The sequence below is a fragment of the Larimichthys crocea genome, chromosome VI (assembly GCF_000972845.2).
Source record: "Larimichthys crocea isolate SSNF chromosome VI, L_crocea_2.0, whole genome shotgun sequence".
Classification (NCBI taxonomy): domain Eukaryota; kingdom Metazoa; phylum Chordata; class Actinopteri; family Sciaenidae; genus Larimichthys; species Larimichthys crocea.
The window spans coordinates 23,953,551-23,976,708 of record NC_040016.1 but is presented as its reverse complement, the minus strand read 5'-3'; the positions used below and the strand labels follow the sequence as shown (position 1 = coordinate 23,976,708).

The 23,158-nt window shown below is 40.2% G+C and overlaps 1 protein-coding gene across 3 annotated transcripts in view; it reads right to left on the bottom strand.

Annotated features, from left to right (window-relative positions):
- The window catches only part of LOC104933232 (receptor-type tyrosine-protein phosphatase gamma), a 369,578-nt gene that overhangs the window by 124,304 nt on the left and 222,116 nt on the right, over positions 1-23,158 (bottom strand). For all 3 annotated transcript variants that reach the window (XM_027279289.1, XM_027279290.1, XM_027279288.1), the window contains exon 3: positions 5,176-5,358. In XM_027279289.1, coding sequence (XP_027135090.1) covers positions 5,176-5,358 — 183 coding nt within the window. The remainder of the gene's footprint in view (positions 1-5,175; positions 5,359-23,158) is intronic.

Sequence of the window (23,158 nt, the reverse complement as noted above, 5' to 3'; positions counted from 1 at the left end):
TAGAAAACAACATTATACCATCAGAACAACATTGACTTTAAGCATACCAGCATGAATCATAAATATGAATTCATTTTAAAAACTAGTAGGATGTTTCACAGTCAAATCTAAATCAAATATAACTGTATTTGTAGAGAATGTGTTTGAAAGTTCATAGAGACAAAAACTGACTATACTATATGTGATAGAAAGCAGACAAAATACAATAATAAAACAAATGTAACAAATTTTGCCCTTTATCTGTAGTTATAGGATATGTAAAGCAAACGCTCACAATATATATGAGTGAAAAGTAGTCTACAAACAAGTTCTAACTTGCTCAATACATTTGAGTGTGTTTACTGTAGTAGATTTATACAATATTGCTTTGAAGATAAAAAAAAAATCTGCGAAAGAATGTCATGTAGCTACTGGGTACTTGAAAGTGAAAAAAGTGTGAATAACTTTTTACAACAAACATTATTTATTTAGCACCTTTGGAAACACCCATAAGATTTGTAATAAAGGAAAACGCCATGAACCTCCAACTTAGCAATACATCTCACACACATACATCCTGTGTCCCTGCAGCACAAGGACAGCGGGGCATCGAACATAACAACACCAACGGTTACGTTCAAAAGTTACACACGTGCCCAACGTCAACCACCGATGCCTCTTGCGCTACACACACACACACACACACACACAACCAGAAGCAGGACCAAGAGGAACAGATCAGTTGGGAGTCCACAGTCCAGCACATGTGTATTCTGTGTGTACTTGTGTGTATGACTATGATGAGGTGTGTGTTATTGTGTATCTATGTACCGTAGAGATTCATAACGCCACAATCAGCGGGTGTTACTGTAATTGAGAGCACTGGTAGAATGTATGCATGTGCTACTGCCAGCCACCAGGGGGAGATCCAAACGTTTTGGCTTCAGTTTAGGGGAGCAGTTTCGTGATGACGCCCTTTTTGAAGCCTCTGATACCATCTGAGTGCCATGCTTCGTTCAATATACCCCATGATGATGCCCTTCCATATGATGATGGAAATACTGAAATGCCCAACCTGTCGACAGAAGTGCTGTCATATATTATTCAGTTGACACTAGATGCTGACATGTCAATGCTCGGCGTATTCAACAGAGTTTCTAAGCTTTTTCAGGACCTTGCGTAACAATTTATTCCGCAAATTTTCATCAGGGAGTCTTTCGCTGAAAGCCTTCAGCCGGAACATGACCATGACAATGTCATTAATATTATGAGGCTATATAAATTAGCTGGACTTGGGAGTGGTCTCTCACTGGGACTAAACGAGCTATGTTGACAGAATAACAAGTGGATGAGGGCCTGGGTTGTGTTGAGGCACATGGCCTATGGACATTTTACAATCAAGGACATTTTTTGGAAGAAATAGTAACTCATGTTTTGCAACCTGAAAGGAAGAAAGAGAGAAGAAGGAAAGAAAGACATCATTTAAAGATATGATGTAAAGTATGGAAGTATCTGTTGTACATACTTCAATCATTTTCAGGCTGATTGTCTTATAAATATTGGTTGTTTTAAGAGAAGTTTTTGTTGGAGGGAAAGTTTTTCTACTGTTGCCACTAGAGAAGTACATTTTTCTTAATAGTCAATTGTCTATAGCCTTCTTTTTTTAATTACATAAACATGATTAGAGATATATTTTTTTAAAGTGAAACATTATTTACGCTGTTTTTTTATCCACTATAGGAAAGGACATCAATGTTGCATTAAATGTTTTCTATCACGTATAATATTTGCATAACATAATCCAGATTGCATGTGTGTATGTCTTTCAACATTTCAGTGCACCGATAATGTTCATGCCAGTAACACTAATTTAGTGCAGTTTTTGTCTCTATGAGCTTACATCCATTTTGGTGGTTTATTACATAATGCATCAAATTATTACATTTTCATCTTCATGAAAAAGTGCATCACCCACATTTTGTAATAACTGATGCAATATGTAACAACTTATTACAAAATGCGGTAAAGTTTATTACATATTGTGTTTAAGAATTTTATTACAAAATGTGGCGTTATTAAATAATGAGGTGAAAATGTATTATATTATTACATAATGCAGCATTATTACATAATGTGGCACTACAATCACACCCATTACTCATTTAATGTTTACAATTTTGCTATTATAAGCAGTTCATGGTATATTGTCCCAATGCACTGCTTGACTTTGTTGCTAGGCTTTCTTTATCTGGAATCATACATTGCTGTTTCAGTAAAGACTACATACGAATGTTTGAGACAGGATGAAGACAACCTTTTGGTCAATCAGCACCAAGACAGGAAGTAATGCGATGATCTTGTTAGAAGTAAAAATGTTCTCCATATTAATTAGATCACAAGGCATCTGCAAATTCAATATTTTCTCCTGAAAATGGCTGATGGAGAGTCCAAAATGGAAAGGATTCTTTGCAGAGCAAAGCTGTGCTGAGAAAATGAAGAATATGGCAATATGAGCTTCAGTATCTTGCTCAAGGACATTTACTGGGGAGACTGGGGGAGCCAGCAATCAAACCAGTGACCCTTTGATTACTAAACGACCTCTAACACCTGAGCCACAGCCCCCACTACATATTGGACAGAGGGGGAAGCAGATATTAGACTATTGTAGACTATTTGTGGCCATTCTTGGCATAGTAACCTTCTGGAATCTCTAGCCTTGTGCTAAGCTAAACTATCCAGCTCTAAGCTGTAGCCTTAAATTAAACAGGTTGAGATGTCTTAGAGTGGTATCTCTCAGAAAGAATATAAATTAATTACCTACAATGTTCAGCCCTATTAATGTGGTCTTCAGGATGGAAATATTGGATGGTCCATTAATGGAGCCAAATTAAAATATCCCAGTCACTATTGGACGGACTGCTGACTCATTCTGTGCAGGACTTCTTGGTCCCCAGAACATCTGCTCACTTTGGCTATTCCTGGTCGAATTTTTACCCCACAAGTTCATGGTGGTGATTCTTTCACTTTAGTCTGTAGTAAACCTTTCTGTTGACTGAGATGTGTGCTTTTGTTCAAATATGTGTATTTTCTGACATAATGGTGTCTTTGAAAGGATCAGACACTTCTATTTGTTGCAGTCTGTTTTTTACACAACAAGATGTGCTTAGTGAAGCTACAGTAAACCTATAGACAAACCAGCAGTTTATTGAAATGTGTCATCACATACCATACACATCCTCGACTGAGCAAATGATGGGATGTAAAATATTATTGTGCTAAACACACAGCTGTGCTCTGGGCAGCACACAGCATGCTGTCAACAGCGATGCCATCCACCTGTGGCCTCTGCCTCTCAAAAACCTTTCAACTCCATTTCTCTAGTGAGGGGAAAAGGATCATCCATCTTTGTGACAACCTGGAATTGTGAAAAATACCTGTGGCTGACAAGGAGGGTCCTCGAGATGCCAGAGAGCCAAATGCAGATGGCCCAGTGCTGAATCCTACAGGCAGTGACACCTGCCATGGCACTTACTAATATGGATGCTGCAAGTCTGAATGAAAATGGGATGTGTAATCTTCATCATAAATGACTTGCTGCAGATTGCACCTGTCTAGGTTTATAATCATGTGTGGGGAAGTGATGCAACAGATGTTTGACATGCAGACAACTGCCAATATGAGCTGGGATTGTTAAGAGGTGTCACACTTCTTCTTCTCTTTGCTCTGTGGTCTGTCACAGTATTATATGGTTACAAAAATTCAGCCATAAACAACTGAACAACATGACCTTGAAAAAAAAAGATTATGTTTATGACGCCATTGGTCTTTTTTTCTGAGTGTTGAATATTATGTCCACCACACTGGTGAACATCCAGGGATTGGATATTTAGATGGTGTTGTCCATCTCAACAATAAATTGGACTGGCCAGACAACAAAAGAGAAAGTGAGCACATAGATCCATCCATTTTCTATCACCACTTATCCTCATCACAATGACCCTCTCCCAGTTGACACACACACAGACAAACACATAGACAAACAACCATAACAAACACTCACATTCAGACCTATGGCCAGTTTAGAGCCTCCAACTAAGCGCGCATTCAGACAGGATCAGAGAAAGCAGCTACTGGTGGTGGGGGAGTGCGGTAAGGGGGGAGTGTCACTATTTGGCTAGGCGCGCGACGTCATTTTGGTGGCATTACCGCTCCAAACCAGAAGGTGGCAGTAGTGGGCCAAACTATGTTTTCCTGAAGAAGAAGGAAGGTGAGAGGAAGATGCCCATAAGAACTTTGACCCGGAGCTTTTCCTTAATTTCCTATCTTCAAACCAAAACAGATGGATACCAATCAGTCCCAGTTGCGGAACCGGGTTACGGAACCCCTGCGTTGCGGACTGCCAGTGCAAAAACGCATGACCCCCACTGAAATTAATCGAAAGACCTCCGGTTTTGCTGGTTTCCCTGATCCTGCCTGATTGCCTACTAACCAGCATGTCTTTAGTGTGTGGAAGGAAGATGGAGTACCTGGAGAGAACCAGCAGCAACCTTCATGAATGTGAAGTGAAGCCTATGCGGAATTACCAAAAACTGCAGTTCCTTCAATGTCCACAGGCTGGCTACAGAACATGTCAACCTCCATAAGCTCCCATATTAAAAGGTTCTGGTTTACAGCAGAAATAAACATGTCACAGCCTGCCACAAAACAGTTTTGGTCTCTATAGCTATTTTCTCCGTTTATGACAACTGTACTGAGGGTAAATTTATATATGACTCACAATAAGAGCATGGCTGTATGATTGACAGATGGGTGCAATTACAAATGGCTTGTTTGAGCAACCAGGCATCATTTGGCCCACACAGGTCCACCAATGATCCACATCTTTTCTGATTTTTAGATTAGCTGGGAGACGGAAGAAGCTGCTGATTTACTGGTAATCATCACAATCATCAAGACTTCTGAGTAGATACAGATTAAATGTGAATCACTGAAAATACTGGGGACCTCAAAGGTGTTTCAAATGTTTAACAAATCACACCTACCAGCTAAATGATCCAAATGCTTAGTTTTCCTTTTCAACATTTAGCTGACTCTTTCATCTGACAATTTGAGCACATAAAATGTAAAAAAAGCTTATCCCACATAAAATGTGAAGCTATTAAACAGGAGAAATCCAATCTGTAACAGCAGCTTTACCTGTTTTGCCAGTGTTTTTCATAGATGTCTTATTAGAGGATTCAGTGTCAAAGCCCTCCAGTGTCAGTTCCTGATACTCTGTGGATACTTTAGTATCCTGGTCCACAATGTTGATCGGTGACTGGTTTCGCTCTCTGCATTCTGGGTAGGCTGAAGCCCAACCTTCGTCTGGCCCATATATACCTGAGGAAGACAAAAAATACAACAGGCTCTTATCACTGGAAGGATACAAAAACTGATGTAAAAACGGAGTAGACTTTAGAAGCATGCATCAGAGAAAAGTGACATTTCAGAACCATCTCATGTCCTTTGAAAACAGCTGACAGTGTGCTCTGCCAAGTCATCTGAATTCCAATTAAACGCTGCATACAGAATAAACATCATGAGCCCCAAACGGAGGCTGCTGCTGAAAAAGCAAAACCTTTTCATTCATGTGGTAAATAGAGAATTTCAAAATGTCATTATTATGAGGCCGCGATGTGTCCCCTGCTGCCTTCTGTGACATCTTACATATGAAACAGATTCTATATTTGGTTTTGCACTGCTGACCTCCTATTCAACATCCTCCCAGACAAATACCTCTGCAGTCAGCGTCAATCACGGTGTTACTGAGCTGACAGTGTACCCTAAAACACCTTAGACGAGTCGTGAGGATATCAAGTGTGTGTGTTTCTGGGTGTGTTTGTGTGCGTTGAGAGGCATCCTTTGACAGCAAATGTCTACAGAGTGAAAGCCTGAGGCCAGAGGAGCACTGGAGTCACTTTTTGCAGAGACTGTGGGAGAAAGATAGTCAGAGGGCAGGCCAGGACTGAAATGTCACAGTGCCCTGTTTTAACACCTCAGTGTTTACTCAAAGAGCAGGGCTGTAGCTACTGCGCACACCAGGGGAAGTGCGTTTCCTGACAGGTTTCTAAAGAGCCGCAGTGATTCTCTAAGTGTGGTGGCTCCTGCCAAAGTGTTCTCCATACAAATTCATTTCAGGAATAAACTGCAGGAACATGTTTCACTTTCTAAAAAGACCAATGAAAGAAAAAAAAAGAGAGTTGGTGATTGAGAGGCAGTGTCCGGACTTTTGCTCTTTGGTAAAAAGGTGCAGTACCAAGTTAGCAAAACTTTATTTCAATATGTCAGGTTACTATTTGGTTCTTGTTTAACTTAACACAGCTTTATTATTCTGTTTGTGTGTTTGATGTAGGCATAACATAAAGTTTGCTTCCGTCCACAAACATCTGCAACACAAATATTAGTATGCTAAATCATGAGCCGCACAGAGCCACCACTCTTACACTGAGTGCTGAATGGCCTTTTGGGTTAAAGGTGTCCAATCTCATAATGCAGCAGAGGCTACCGGATGGGAAATTGTAGGAAATGGTCTAAACCTGTGAGTGTAAACAGAAAGATGGCATTTCACAGCCATTATTGGCTGAATTAGAATACAATACTTGCTTTTGAAAAGCAGAGAACATTCAAGGTTGATATAATTTCCATAATACTGAAGGATGAAATTGCTGTTAAAGATTGTATTTCATGGTGTCTACAGCTCTGGACTGTTTTTATCTCTTTCAACACTCTGGAATGGTCTGTGCATGCCTCCCTCCTGCTGTAAGTTGATCTGAATTCATAGATATAATCTGAGATACAGCAATTAATGACGGGCTCTTACTCAGATAACACATTAGCACATCTAATAATTTGTTTAGCAATTTTGGGTTTACAAAATACATTTGTTTTGAGCTCAATACTTTATTTTCCAATCAGTATGTGGTATAATGTAGATATAGTGGCACAAACCTTTTTTTGTGGCTGAAAATAGTTACACTTCTGACCCCAGGAGCATTACATCAGTGATGTTGGGTGTGGTAAGAAGGGTGCCACACTGTGCCGTCCCTTCACTGCAGCAGGTCTAGCATACTGGACTTCAGTTAAAAGTCGAATGTAAGCTTAACTCTTTGTGAGTTTGTGATATTCTGGGTTTTTGGAAAAAATAAAATATCAGAAGGAGAGCACTCATGCAGACGACTATTAGAGGTATATCAACATTTCAGTCTGAATATTGTATATTTATCTCCAGTATCTTTCTTTAATGTCCGCTCTGATTTACATGTGCTGCTATGTCCCAGTTTCATCTTATCTCAGTAGTGTGTTCAACTCACTGTATACAAACCAATCTAACTGCTATACTTCTCGGCATGTGGCCTAACAAGAACATTTTTTTCTTTCTCTAAATGAGACAGACTTGACACTTGAAGAAGCTGGTTTTAGTAGTTTTACTGGTGTACTATTCTTGCATTTAGGTTATGTTTTTCATGAGACTGCATGCTCAGACATGTCTCAGGCTTGTACTATGAGATGAAAACGGAGATAATAGACCACCTGACCCTAATTAATTGCTCCACATTCAGCCCTACATTCAGATGTTCTCTCTTTGTGTTAGGCGCAGAGCTGCTTGGCTGCGGTGCTATTCAAACAGAGCTGTGAACAAGTCTATAACAATTCCTGTCAGTGGAAACGAGTTGATCTCTACAATGTGGAGGATGAGACGTGAGCCATTAAAAGCAGTTTTCATTGAGACGTCACTAAAATTCAGGCAAGATGCTTTGGCATTTACTGGAATACAGAGAAAATAGCTCAAGTTGACGTGTTGATACAACTTGTAATACTGTAGCAGTCATCCTCTCAAATACTGCTGTGGTGTTTTTTGAACTGTGTGAAGGCCAGTTAAATGATAGAAGATAACTACCCTCTGGGCGACTGTGGTGGTTCGATCCCCTCTAGTCCGCATGTTGAAGTGTCCTTGAGCAAGATAGTGAATAGCAAAATGCTCCTGAAGGCTGTGCCATCGGTGTGTGAATGTGAGCATTTGGCACCTGTATGAATGTGTGTGAATGTGAGCATTTGGCACCTGTATGAATGTGTGTGAATGGGTGAATGAGATATGTACTGTAAAGAGCTTTATGTGGTCGGAAGACTAGAAAGGTGATATGTAAGTACAGTCCATTTACCATTTACCCTGTCACTGGCATATTTATTATGTATGACTATGCAGAAACTGCAGTTTCATTTCTGTCCAAACTTGGTGGTTGCTCATGTTGAACGCTGCTGATGCAAATATGTTGGTGGTGAAGTTTGTTTACCACTCGTTTTATACATGTTGGCCATGAACGTAAAAATGGCTATATAATGTCTTCTATGTCTCTATAGAGGATTTGTTAAAAGACCAGGGTGTCAGATTTAGTGGGCTCTATTTATAGAATATGACAGATATGGAATATAATGTTCATAAATATGTTTTTATTATGTATGATCATCTGATAATTCGTATGGTTTTTTTAGAATAACTTGAAATTTTATTATTTAATTTATATCTGTGTTACCTTGTGCAAAGTATCTAAAATCTAAGATACTGTTAATTCCATTATACAGGATGTGATGTGTGTCACAATATAGCAAATTTGTCATAAACTCAGTGAATGCTTGTGGTTTCCTGACCTCATGATTTATTATGTCTTTGTATTAATATTATATATTTTATGTCACGAGGCATGTGCAATTATTTAGACAGATTTCTTTTTTTTGTTGTATGTAATTTACTATTATGTCTTCTCTGTATCACTATGTATTGTTTTATCTTAAATAGTCTATGATGACCACATGGGAAGGTATATGTCTTATTACATTATCTAGTTGTTATTGTAGCAGTAGCCCTTATTTCCTCCTCCATCTTTATGATTTTTTTCTGTATGAGCTGCGGACAAAAATGTCTTATAACATCTGAGTCTGTGGTTTGTTTTTACTCAGTGATAGTTTAGTGGCTCACATCTATACACTCATTTTCTACCATTTGACATGATTCTTGTAGAGGTCTGTGGTGTTTGAGTCTTAGGACTGGTCTGCGAGATCATTTACAAAGTAACACCATTGTTCTCTGGTCCATTCCGACTTCTCCTTGTCCTGTTCTGAATAATCCTATTCTGTCACTTCCACTGTCCTCCATAAACAAGAGAGCTGCTATGTGGAACCAGCATGTTTCTACAATAGCCCACAGTACAACAAGAGTGTTTTTGTGCATCTCACAGTCACTCTAGATTCTCATCAGCTAGGAGAAGAGAGGCGAGGGGCTTCCAACCAGCAACTACACCACTAGATGCCACTGAATCCTACACATTGGATTTAAGTGTGAGCAAACAGGAAGCTCTGAGCTGGACAGACATGGGCGTTTACCAGCTAATTATGAAAAATGGCATTTGCATTATGTGAAATGTTTGATGTCTGTTTAGGACACTAATGTTGTGCTTCTCACTGTTCCTTTGGGTTTTCATGAGGTGTGAATCACGCACTGACAACATGAGATGCATGTGGCCAGTCTGATCTCTAAAGCTGTCTGAAAGTGCTGGAGGAGAAGGTGGTGGAGGCTTTTCTTAGTTCTGTGGCATTGTCACTAAAATAACTGCAAGCAAGTCTATTTTAGAGTGCAGCCATGCAAGCGTGAGTGTTCTAACCCTGATGCTACACTCCATTAGCCCTTGAATCTGCCAATGAATTTGAATAAAGAACAGGTCAGCCCTCGATTTATCAGCAACACTGAGTGTATGTAAAGAGTCGTGGGTTCTCTGGATTTTTTGTAGTTAAGATATAACTGATCATATGCAGCTTCTTTCAAAGTGAAAACATATTTCTATCTTCTCAAAGATAGACATAGCATCAGTGAACTTAATTTTAGGTTTTAAAATCGGTCTTTTGAAACCTGAAGTTTAAGTTTGTATTTTGATGTCAAGAGCCAGAAATGATCCAATTTGGAGAGGGATGAACAAGCAGCAACAACCAGAACTTAGAGTGATGGGCTGAGACACTTCAATCAAACAGACATTCATGTAAAAAGACAGCTTGCTCTTTAAGTACTTTTTAATTCAAATAGTTTTGGTCACTCAGGGGCTCTCAACACAAAAATCAACTCATTATTGCCTCATTGCCTATTTACACATCCATCAAACACACAGCAACATTTATTTGGAGTTGTGTGTGTCCACTCGATGAATGTAAGTAAGGATATGTTTCACTTCAGTGTCAAACGGATTTCTATATTTGAAGGACATGGTGAGATGAACATGGGGATGATTAAGAACAGTCTTACACTATTATTATTATTTTTTTTTCAAAGATGTTCAGGATTGCTTATCTTGACCACTCATGTCCATATGTCATATATCACTGGCCATGCAACTGCTAAATTTAACCTTGCATTTCTGGTATTTCGCAAGTTTGGGAAGACAAATGCATTTGGAACGAGGTTAAAAAAAGGACCAACCGATTAGATTCCAGTGATCTAGAGAGATCAGCATGTTTTAGGCATAACACTGGGATCCAGAGCTGGTGGGAGAGTCTGGCATTTGAGATTTCTACATTGGCATTAAGCAGAAATGCAGTCAGCCACTATTTTGTTGGAAAATTTCTTGAAATCAAATCCAAAAGCAACTTGAAAAGATGCAGCCTCCATAACTATTTGATTTACTGATAAACAGACACTGCTGGAGAATTGTCCAGTGCTGGTGGAGGTTTCTTCCTCTCTTACTGTGCTCTTGTTTATATTGCATTTTTATCCATGCATATGGATGCCTTCTCCTACAACCCACTCACTTTTATTCTCTCACTGAAAAACCATGGGTATCAGTCCAAGTGCACAGTGTCCATAAATATGTATGGATGACGACGATCAAATGCCTAGATTGCCAGAGATCTTAATGGCTGTGTGCATACTGTTTTTTATGAAACCTTAACCCTTTTTGGATGAACAGGATGTGGTGCGATGAAACACACAGCAATCCAAAACCACCAATCACTGAGGGCAAAAACGGCAAATGCTAAACAGGAAGAGCACTGAGAGGCGAGCTATATAGAAATATACAGGGAGATGGAAAGAAGGGTGAATGAAGTCAATGCCATGGAAACAGTGACAGAAAACATTTTTCTACATATGTGAAAATAAGTGTCATGTTTACGTGGGTGCATGTGTATCTTTGGTCGAGCTGATTAACCCACCAGCACCTAAATCACCCTTTACCTGTAACTGCCAGCTGCAAGATATACTTTATTACACCATAAAGACAATATTCAGTCAAGACAATTCATGCTTTTATTACAGAGTATGCCTTTGACATGAACAACTGTGAATCCTGATTTTAGTTTTTGTTTTGCAGCGAACATTTAGCCTTTATTCACCTCGACTGAAGAGCCAGGCCTTTATTTGTGACCGACCTTTTATCTCTAATTCTTTAATGACTTTTGACTTATGTGTTCATATCTCAATAAGAAGCCTTTCTGTTTACTAATTTGCTTTCATTTACTATGTCCATTTGCTGTTGTTACAAACTCAACGCTTCCTGCACTTATTTGACACTAAAATGCTTCCAGTGGTTGAGAGGGCATTATCCCTTCAGCACAATGCTTACAAGTGACAAGCTATTGAGTTAAAAAAAATAAAAAATATATCAATTAAACTGGCCATTATTGCTGTAATGATGTAAATATACTTCAACACTGTGGACAAAGAATATGCTTGATACTGCCTGTGAGCCAGAGCTGAGTTAGTTCATCACATTCTAACCCTAACCCTAATAAAAAAAATAAAAAGAATGTTTGCCTCTGTTGAAGCACATTTATCTCTAAGTTGTACAAGTACTTACTTATAGTGATAAAAGCATCTTATACAGTACATGGTACATATGTACTTTCCATCTAGTTTCTAGTTTAGAAACTGATTGGCAATAAGCTTGTGATGATAGAATGCACACTTTGAATTTGAGCCACATATTAGTGACACTTTGGTTCTATTTATACTGTAGCTCCGTTTCAAAACACTCAGTGAGGCACAAGCATTCATAAGCTCCAAATTATGACTTTTATACTGCATGGGTAAAAAAAACGCTGCGAAATCATTCACTGCCATTGCATCTCTAACACATTCATTGTGTGCACCACAGACTCCTTTCAGTTTTTTGCTTTTCAGTCATGCTTCAGGTTATAATGAGTACTTTCATAACCTTTCAGTCAGAAAATACATTCAACTTGATTTTCATTGAGTGTTAAACTAATGAAAAGATCTGCAGAAAAAAACAGAACAATAAACATTAAAAGCATTGAGCTGTAGTCAGCTCAACAGCTAACAGCAGTCAGAACTATTTCTTTCCTTCAATCTGAAGTCAAACCTTTCTAAATAAACACAAGGTGCTATGGGAACATGTGGAGTACATCAGTTTGGCTTTTGGACTATGATAACGGTGGTTAAACTGAGGGTGGTGCAGGGGTGGGGGTGTTATCTCAGAAGCCCTGAACTTAAACTCAGTCTGTCTGTCTGTCAGCTACATTCATTCTGTGAAGACAACTCCAACACAGCTTAAGAAATAGGTTTCAAGATCATGCTGTACGTGAAATTCCTACCCTACCCACATCATATAACTTAAATAGTAACATCAGACAATGTTTGCCCCTTTTCAAGCAGTAGGAGTGGAAGCTAGTCATCCTCAGTATTTGTTGTGTTCTGGATTCAGAATGATGAAGACAGTTTTAGAACAACAATGATTAGTTTTTTTCTCCAAATGATGAAGCATTCTATCGTCTCAATTAGGGTAAAATGGAAAGAAATGGAGGAGGACGAGGGATGACCCTGGACCCGTTGCTAAGGTCTGAGAACATCTGGCTCACTTTCATGACAGTCACCTTTCATAAGTTTGATAGACTTCTCTGTCAGTATTGAGCAGCACTGTTGCCAGTTTAGATTCAACTTACATTTTTTGTTGTTTTAGTTTTTTATCCACTTCATCAGCAGCAGCCAGTAATGTACTCATATTCCATTAGTTATAAAACAACAACAGTCAGCGTCTTGTGGATGGATCATTGTCTGCATTTTATAGTGAACCAGTTAGTCAAGCATTACACCAGCTACTGCTGCTGCACTAAATGCTTGAAGAAGACCTCAGCTACAAATTAGCAATGTTAACAAAAAGTGATCCGAGCTCTGTCTGAATCTCCTCTTCTCTGTGTCTCCTTCTTTCTCCTGCCCACTCACACATGCTCCTGCTATATGCACCCCACTCACTCTAAACTCTGCCCTTAATTGAAAGCAATACTGGGCTCCTGGGCTCTAAAATGAATTTGTCTATGATTACTCATGCCCTGGCGCGTTGCGAGCAGTGGGTAATGTCTATTTCATTGAATTAGGCAGCATCCTGTTCTCCTTCCCCTCCCCTTCACGTCCGTCCTTGCCCGGGGGTGGCTATTGATTGAGATGGTCTGGCTTTCGTATAAGGCTAGCATTACCTATGGATCCAGACAGCAGTGGCTCAGCCGGCAAATGCAGCTGAAGGGAAAACGTGAAGCGATTAGTCACTGCCTTGATATAGCTAATTTCTGCTGAAAGCAGCAGTACGGGGAAGTGCAAAGGTAAAAGGCGGGGGGGGGGGGGCTAAAGTGCTAACCTCAATCATACACCTGGCTAATGGCTAAGAAGCTGTGTGCTGAATAGGCGGACTCACAAAAGGGCGCTAGACCTAGAAATCTTCTTCCTTCTTCTTATGTTCCGGCTGCATGTGACTACTGAGGCTGATCAAGTACAATGCCAGAAGAACTTTTACTCTATGATTTTTTTGTGATAGTTATATATTGCTCTGCTGATACCTTTAGTCTAGCAATCAAAGTCAAAGTCAGTGAGCTGCTCTTTGTGGTTTATCTTTGGCACAACACAAACCACACAGTGCTTTGTATTCTAGTTTGCAAGGCCATGAGTGATCAAATTCTGCTTTGGGCCCCAAAAGACTTACATTTTCCTATTGTGCTGTCTGCTACGGAACACTGGCATCGGAAATATGGTTGTCTTACCAAGAATTAGATGAGAATATTGATATAGTTTTCATTTCTGTGTATCCAGTACAGAAATAGGTCTTTAGGTGTGTTTAGCTGCCCTTAGCATAAAGACTGAGAGCAAGGGGAAACTGCTTACTGCAGCTCAATCAGAGGTAGTAAGCAGGTCATCAAGAATCCGCTGGGTCATCTTAAATGTTTAACCATCCTATGACCAGACAGGAATGTTTATATTGGTTGATCCTGTGAAACCATGACCAATGCTATTGGCCATTTTTGTTTAATTCTCGCTTCCTACAATACCAGTAAAAGGCAACTAAGTCAATGTCAGGGTTAGGGCTAATGGTTATGTCCAATGATGCTTCAGGTTAGGTAACTAAAATACTTTGATAAGAGAAGAGAAATATAGAAAGGAAAAAACTATGCAGCACCTGGAAGCCAAAGCAATAAAGCCTAAAAAAATCAAGGTCCATTTATATAACAGCAACATCAAGTACATCCCACTCTACCATTCTGAATGCCAAAGGAGACTGAAGCTGACATGAAAAGGATTTCATCCCACAATGGATTCCTGACTATGTGGCATCTTTTTGTGTAACAACATGACAACCTTGGATTCGTACAGAAAAACCAAAAGCAAGAACAGGATCAGTGAAATGAGGTAAGAGTAGCAGAGTAGAGAAGTCAGAGTGTATGTTAAAGTCAGATGCATCACCTATGAACCAGTATCGGACCCAACATTGACAAAACAGACATTTTTGAGGCATTTAAAGGTTTTCTCAATTGTAGAGTTCATATTCCTGATAAAGCATAGCAAGTCGACTCATCCTGAGGTCGGGGGTGGACAGGCTGCACTGACTGCTACAGAAATCTTTCTGACTTTATTCAGTGATTTTAGTGAACCTGGATCAGATTTTGTACAAAATATATATTTCCTGCTTTTCCTTCTGCAGCTGCTCAGCTTCAGCGCTCTGTGACTTCCAGTTTCCTGATGGACAGATAGCTTTTAAGCTAACCATTTGCTAATGTACCTAACTGCTAACTAGGTAGTAAAAAAAAAACAAAAACTGAATTCCCTGCCAGACTGGCCGCTGCTGGTTTCAGAGGTGTTTGGTCCAGAGACCAGCTGTATTCATTGGAAGGAAAATGCAACATTAGCTCAGCTGTAATATACTATAGTGGTGTGGGTGTAAGACACACTTGCTATTGGCAATTGGCCTAAATGGCGACCAGTCTCTCCCTATCTGACCACGGTTACAGATGAGCAGGTAATTCATTACTAACTTGTCTCACATCCTACACATAGACATCATGTATGAAGAACTCTACTCTATGTGTGGGCAACACTCTGGGTGAGGATTTGAAAACAGAGACAGGTAGAAGAGAGGCTGGTGCTGACTGCATCCAGAGCACAACTAATACACCTCACTGGACTGGTTCTTCTCCTCTGAATCCAGGTGTCCTCGACACCCAGGCCAACTCATTTTGATTTCTGCACTGACTTCTGCCATTTCTGCACTAATCCTGATGGACTCGTGCAGGGAGAGAGGATCTCTTAGTGCCTGCTGAGAGGATGCTTCCTGCCAAATGGAGAAGAGAAACACATCACACAGCACTCCATGTCTCTCTCTCATTATTTTCACGCTTGAGGAGACCTTTTCTGATGTGAGCGGTTAATTGTGGGAGATGGACATATGGCAAGAACATGTCTAATTCTCCTGGACAGAACAGGAATCACAGTGAAAGACTGCTCCCTGTTTTCTTCTCCACCCCTGTCCGTCTCATTAGACACACCTTGATTTCATTGTTAGTTTCGGCTTTTTTTAAATTTCTTCTGACAGCAAATCTTTCTCAAAGGTCTGTGCGCCTTAGTGTAAAAAAATGTCTTGTCTTTAGAGGCATGCAGTCCATAATTGTGATCTTTAGGCAGCTTTTTACCATATAGTCTCAGGCTTGTTTATGCTGCAAATTGGAATCTTGGCAGGCTTTTTAGTGAGAAGTGAGTGAGGTCACCAGCGCAGCATCTGCTTCAAAAATGGCTCTTAATTGACTGAAAAGCCTCAAACTCTCTCAAAGGTCAGAAGCGGCAGCCAGGTGTATTTACAAAGTAAATAATTGACGGAGATGAAGACTGGGCTCTCTCTCCTGAGAGTTGCTGACAATCTCTGATGGAAGTTGCACAAAAGTAACAGGAATCTCTGATGAGAGGACAATGTCTACTCCTTGCCTCGTCTCTCTCTGTCTGTTTACCTGAATGGACAGTTAATCTTGGCTAATGTTAGCTCTCCACTCTCCAGCACTTCCTTTATCGCCTGCTTCTCATTATGTTCAGCCTGACTGCCATCTCTCTGTTATTTGGACTGGTCAGTGGTTGAGAGCAATCAGTCCTGTCAGCGGTGAATTCACCCTCTTTTCAACTGTTTTTTTTTTATTAGGTTTTTTGGCATTTCTGCTTTCTTTAGATAGTGACAGGTGGAGAGAGACAGGAAAGGCAGTGGAGGAGAGGGAGGACAGGGGATGACATGTGGCAAAGAAGCCTGGGCTGGAATTGAAGCCATCTCAGCTGTGATACAAGATTACAAGCTTGTGGCTGTTTTTAAATGAGACATATTCAAATGCATCTTATTACTACTACATGTGCTTATCATAAAGTCTATAGGATGCAAAGGCCCTTTGATACAGTTTCTTTTCTTCCTCTGACACATATTTATCATGGTTCACGCATAACAGCCAATATAAAACTGTGCAGCTTCATTATTAATGCTTCATTACAATATTTTCTGTAAACATATGTTTTTTTGCACAGATGGTGTACAAATTGGTTTTCTTTCATTCAAAGAAAAACAGGACATTTTGTCAGAAAGGGTCAAACCATCTCTTCTTTCAGTCCACAGAACTTTAACTGACATTAGTCTAGAAACATAAGTAGAATAAATGGGTCAATACTTGTTAAATGATTTTTGGCTCAAGTTCACCTTTTTTATACTGTCTGAGAATCATCATTTCATTTATTTTTTGAAATGATTTTTGGAACGTGTGGAGAGAGAGGGGAGGACGTGATTATAGTCTGAAAGAAATATTCCCTGTAAACTGTAAAAATGAAAAATGAAATGGACTCTAAGCGTCTAAGCCTGGGTGTGTTGTAGTAAAATCAGGAAAACAAAAAGAAGGAGAAGGCTTGACTGTATCACACACACCCTTACTCTCTGTGTGTCACACTCTGTAGAACCGATAGTTTCCTTAAGTGAAACAAGAGGGATATTGATCACAGGGCCTACAGGGTCAGGATGCTGATGCGTCATCCAGGGGTGCTGCAGGCTTCATGTCCCTATCAGCACTGCCTCTGAGATACAAACGACAGAGCAGATGTTTGGCTGGTTTTTAACATTAACGCAGAGCACTGAAGATGTTCCTTTAACTGCTCTGTCACTGACTGATTTCATACAAGCCATTCGACCTGTTCATTCCAGCTTCTCCATTTTGTTTTTGCTTGTTATCATTTTGTTGCTGATGCAGGTTTACCTGCCTGGTTGGTGCTAAAGTGAATGAAGGAAAATTAGATAAGAAAGTAGATGTCAGAGTGCAGGGCACAGTTTCACAGCAAAGGCTCTGTCAGGCAGCTACACTATTTAATGGGCGTTATTATGTATCAATGGACATCTGCATTGTTTTGAGATTTGCATCACCTTTCAGTGTGAATGTTCTATTCTTATTATATATTGTTTGAATGCAGTGCGTTACTTTGCCCCCTGGTTACACCAGTCTGCTTCAGGTTTCAGAGAAAAATTCTCAAGCTTGCTCAGAGGGAGAATGGCGTGGTCGCTGGTTATCACATTAACAGATTGACAGTGTTCAGATTTTTTTGGTGAAAATTAGAATCAATCTGTAGTCCACACATTAGCTCCACTGAGTCTCACTTTTCTTTCACAGAGATGTAAAGATGTTACTTTTTGGGTGAATGAACACAAATTTCCTCTGAGACCTGACTTACATGAAAACTGTTTAAGTAATGACGCTGAACAGAAAGAGCTGGGTGAGAAGAATACAACAAATTAGAATACTGTTGTGTTCATACAAGAGAATAACTTTATACTTTCATTTAATAGATTGTTTATTAATTATTATCAAAAACACTATTATGTACTAAATTATTCATTGCTATAGTTCTTAAGGCTACATGAACAATGGGTGAAATTATGATGTATAATATAAAAGTGTAGCTCTTTGTGATCAAAAACATTGAGTGACTGGGGGCTTGACTGTTTGCTGACAAGTTCATCATAACTTTATGAAGTTAATCTGTATCAGTGTTATTGTTCATTCCGTTGCCCCCCAAGTAATGAATGCAGATCATGGTGCGATATGATTCCTGAGTATTTGTTCACTATCAGGATAAAACCTTGTACCCCCGGTGTTGGTGTAATTCATGCTTCTATAGTGAAGCAAGTGAAAAACTAAACATATGAATAACGTTAGATATACACTAACAAAGCAGTATATGCGGTTAAACCAGGCAGTGCTTACACTTGACAATAGCAGTGGATGCGTATTGTGTGGGAACCAGTGCTACAATGGGAGGGGAGGGGTGCACACTCTGCATTAATCAAAATGATGTATCTGCACGAGACTGAAATCATTCATTTAAAAATCACCATTAAGGCTCCTCCAGTTACACTGAGGACTGAGGATAGGTATAATAGAGGAGGGGGGAAGACAGAGACAGCTCTGCTGCCAAATGGAGAGTGGAACAGCAGAGGATGTACTGTGCTGTGTGGATGTGCAGGTGCATGAAGTTCTCTGAACAAGGTTACCCAGAGTCATCCCATTACCTTACATCATTACAGGACATATGTCTGAATGCTTTGTTCCTGAATCCATTAAGCACCAGTATTGTATGAGAGTACATCATAACAGTCTGACACGCGTATAAAAAAAAAAAAAAAAAAAAAAATTAGTTTTCTTTTACATCTCGTTATCTTTCTGATTCCTCAGTATTCAGATGTGGAACACCAACCAAATCCACAAAAACCGGATCAGTAAATAGACCCGAAATTAAACAAAATTCATTCCATGTTTTTTTTTTTTTTTCTTCATTTAATCAGCAATCATCAAAGGTGATTAATATTCATGAACGTGTAATCTGGAATCAGGCTGTTAATAAATGTATCCAGTGATCTGCCCGGTGCAGCAGTTAATTGTGCTAACTGCTCAAAGTGTCTGTCAGCATTTCTCTCAAAATGGCTGCCTCATTATCTCCTCCGAGACGTCGGTTGTCACTCAGCGTGGCCAATTACTGCGCTCCATTATCAACACATGAGAGGGGAGCTGAGGAAATGTGCCCCCAGGCCATAATAAGGCATGATCAGTGCCACACGAGCGTCACAAGAATAACAACACAGCCTGAAAGCAACAAAAAAAATCACAGGTCTGGTAACATTCAGCACGTGATCAGAAATTATTCATGAACTTCTAATGAACCAATCAGAACCGCACTGTTTTCACACTCAAAGTGGCATTAAATCACAGAACGACAAAAACACAGCGTGGAGGCGCTTTCTCCCTTTTGTTCTTCACTGGGATTTCAATTCGAACTTTGTGAGTCTGTGTGTGAGTCGTCACAGTACTTGGCAGTGTGTGTGTGTGTGTGTGTGTGTGTTTGTCTACAAATTGTGTTACACTCCAGAGCAAGATTTATGCCCAAACTTTTCAGACTGACCGGAGTGTAAAGATATGTGGTGTGTACTCAGTACTCATGTAATAATGTTGTAATAACTACTGAATAACCTACTGAACGTCACCATGTTGATGTTGAGATGTTCTCCCAGGGAGAAACTGTTGTTGTCATTATAAGTTTTAAAACCTGAATAATAGGTAAGGCATAACTGACAGCTGTAATAATTCTAACCATCTAAGGCATAAATAAATGAATCATGTGAAAATAATATGAATTCAGGCTACAAGAAAAACAATATTAACAATAACAAACACCAAATTCCTGAAGCTAGAAATTATTTATTGTCTTCAGGGGAACATAACCTCCAGTGGTCCACAGGAGGCTATGTTTGCTCCCTGAGTGCTGGATATACTGTAAGCTCCCATGGGTGCTGACTCCTGTCACCTTAAACACAAGAGCCATCCATTCCGCTTTGTGACCGATGGGAAGAAGCCGACCAGAGTAAGGGCACACGTGGGTGGAAAAATGCAGTCTGTAGAAGCTGAAATGGCACTCAGCCCTAATTAAATAAAGTAAAACTGTGTGTGTGTGTGTGTGTGTGTGGACTGAGTGAGACAACATGACAGAGACAGATAGGGAGGAAGAGAGAGTGTGTTGACAGAAGGCCACTGGGGCTCCTGGCTTGCCATAGGCAGTCAGTAAGTCTGGTTGAAGCCACTGTCACAGTCCATTTCACAGCTGTCCAATGTCAAACACACACACACACACACACACACACACACACACACACACACACACACACACCTACCTTCACACATACATACACGAACACACACAATAACACACAATATACACATGCTTTTACACGCCCAAGCAAAATGTGGCTAGATCTCAAAACAAGCTACACACAGTGAGAGCAAAACATGAAAATCATCAAAGCTTTAATATTAACAACACTATTATATTAACAATAGGTGGAATGCCTGAACAGTAAAGGGCTCAATTCCAGAGCTGTTTAGTATTTCATAGCTCAGTGTTTTCATTTTTCAGAACCCAATTCTGTTCTCTCAACCTGTGTGCAGCTCCAAACAGCAGACGGACAGAGTTACTAGACAGAAATTCATCAGGTGGACAAAAATAGCACTCTGAATGGATGCTGATGTTCCTCTGTATGAGGGGCCGTCAGGGACATTATTCAGAAATACCTCTCACACACACTACTGAAATATTACGCTCTTACACACACTAGTGAAACGCTCTTACACACACTAGTGAAACGCTCTCACACACACTACTGAAATATTACGCTCTTACACACACTAGTGAAAACGCTCACTCACACACTCTAGGAAACACGTCCCTCACACACAACACTAGTGAAATGCTCTCAACTACACACTCTACTGAGACACTCTCACACACATCTGAAATATTACCTCTTACAACACACTAGTGAAACTACGCTCTTACGCACACTAGTGGAAACGCTCTTTCTACACACACTAGTGAAACGCTCTCACACCACTACTGAAATATGACGGCTCTTACAACACCTAGTGAAACGCTCTTACACACACTAGTGAAACCTCATCACACAACACTACTGAAATATTAAAGCTCTTACACACACTAGTGAAAACGCCTCTCACACACACTCTAGTGAAACAACACTCTCACACCAACAACGAGTGAAACGCTCTCACGCTCACACACTCTATTGAGATTTCATGTAACCAAACCGGAGGCATTTCACTGTAACCGGAAGGCGGGTCGTAAGAGGGAGCGCAGGCGCAGCATCGTTGCTTGCAGATGTCGCGCCAGGAGGCGCTTTCCGTGGACTTACGAGCGGAGCTTTGGCCAGAAGCTGCCGCCAATCAACAACATTTTGGTCAATCAGCGGAGAAAAGAATTCGAACATTATCTAATGCAACACGAGCAGGGCAACAGTGACACCCCCCTTGAGTGAGTGCCGACACCGTGGAGAGCCGGCTGTACGGCGCTTTTCTTCTTTGTCCCGTCTCGGCGCCGCAATTGGGGACTGCGAAAACAACAAACACCCAGCTGTTGGGCCGGTCAGGAGCTCCGTGCCGCGTTACATACCAGCGCAGCAGAGCTTCGGGACATGGACAAACAGGACAACCGGGGCCAACGACCCACCCACGATGTGCACTCTCTGACACCCGCCTTTCCCCCCCCCCCCTTTACAGTGAAATCCTTCCGTTACAAGTGAAATGGCCTTCCGGGTACATACAACTGAATCTCAATAGAGTGTGGTAAGAGCGTTTTCACTAGTGTGTGTAAGAGCGTAATATTTAGTAGTGTGTGTGAGGGTTCACTAGTGTGTGTAGAGCGTTTCACTAGTGTGTAAGAGCGTTTTCACTATGTGTGTAAGAGCGTAACTTTCAGTAGTGTGGTAAGAGCGTTTCACTAGTGTGTAAAGAGCGTTTCATAGTGTGTGTAAGAGCGTAATATTTCAGTAGTGTGTGTGAGAGCGTTTCATTCACTAGTGTGTGGAAGAGCGTTTCAACTATTCTGTGTGTAAGAGCGTAATATTTCAGTTGTGTGGGAGGTGGTTTCACTAGTGTGTGTAGAGCCGTTTCACTAGTGTGTGTAAGAGGTAATTTCAGTAGTGTGTGGAGAGCGTAATATTCAGTAGTGGTGTGAGAGTTTTCATATAGTGTGTGTAAGAGCGTAATATTTCATAGTGTGTGTGAGAGCGTTTCAACTAGTGTGGTAGCGTTTCACTAGTGGTGTAAAGCGTAATATTTTCAGTAGTGTGTGTGAGAGGTATTTCTGATAATGTCCCTGAGGCCCTCTCATACCCTGATCTGATATGCATATAACTCTTTGTTCACACAGTCTTGGTAGGTGATCATATATGTCTACACCAGGGGTGTCAAACTCATTTTGTCCAGGGCCGCATACAACTATATATGAGCTCAAGGGAGCCGGAGCACAAAAAATCACTGCATAGATTGTGAAAAATTATAAAAAAAAAATATGGATAAAAAAGTGGCTAAAAAACAAGTGCAATACAAAACTCTTTTTTTTTTTAAAGAATTTTCTTCAATAAAATAAAAAGTAACAACCTGACGGCTCAATGTTTGTCATATCTCACAGCAGAGCTCATAGCAGAGCAAGCAGATGACATGGAAGACATGAGCTTGGATTATTTTAACAATATAGCTGATTGTAAGAAATGTTCCAGGTTACACAATGACAATCATCAAAGAAGTCAAGTCATTAGACTCAGCCCCCAAAAAATAAAAAAGTATATTTTCCAAAACACCTGTGTGTACGATGAACCAAGAGGAGGACTGTGACGTGTGAGGTGAGGGTCGGGGTCATAATAGCACAAACCAAACAGGGAGTTTGATTAATTGCAATAAGAATTCAAGTCATCATGCAATTCCAAAGATGCATAAAGTCAACCAAAAAAATTATAAAAAGTATATT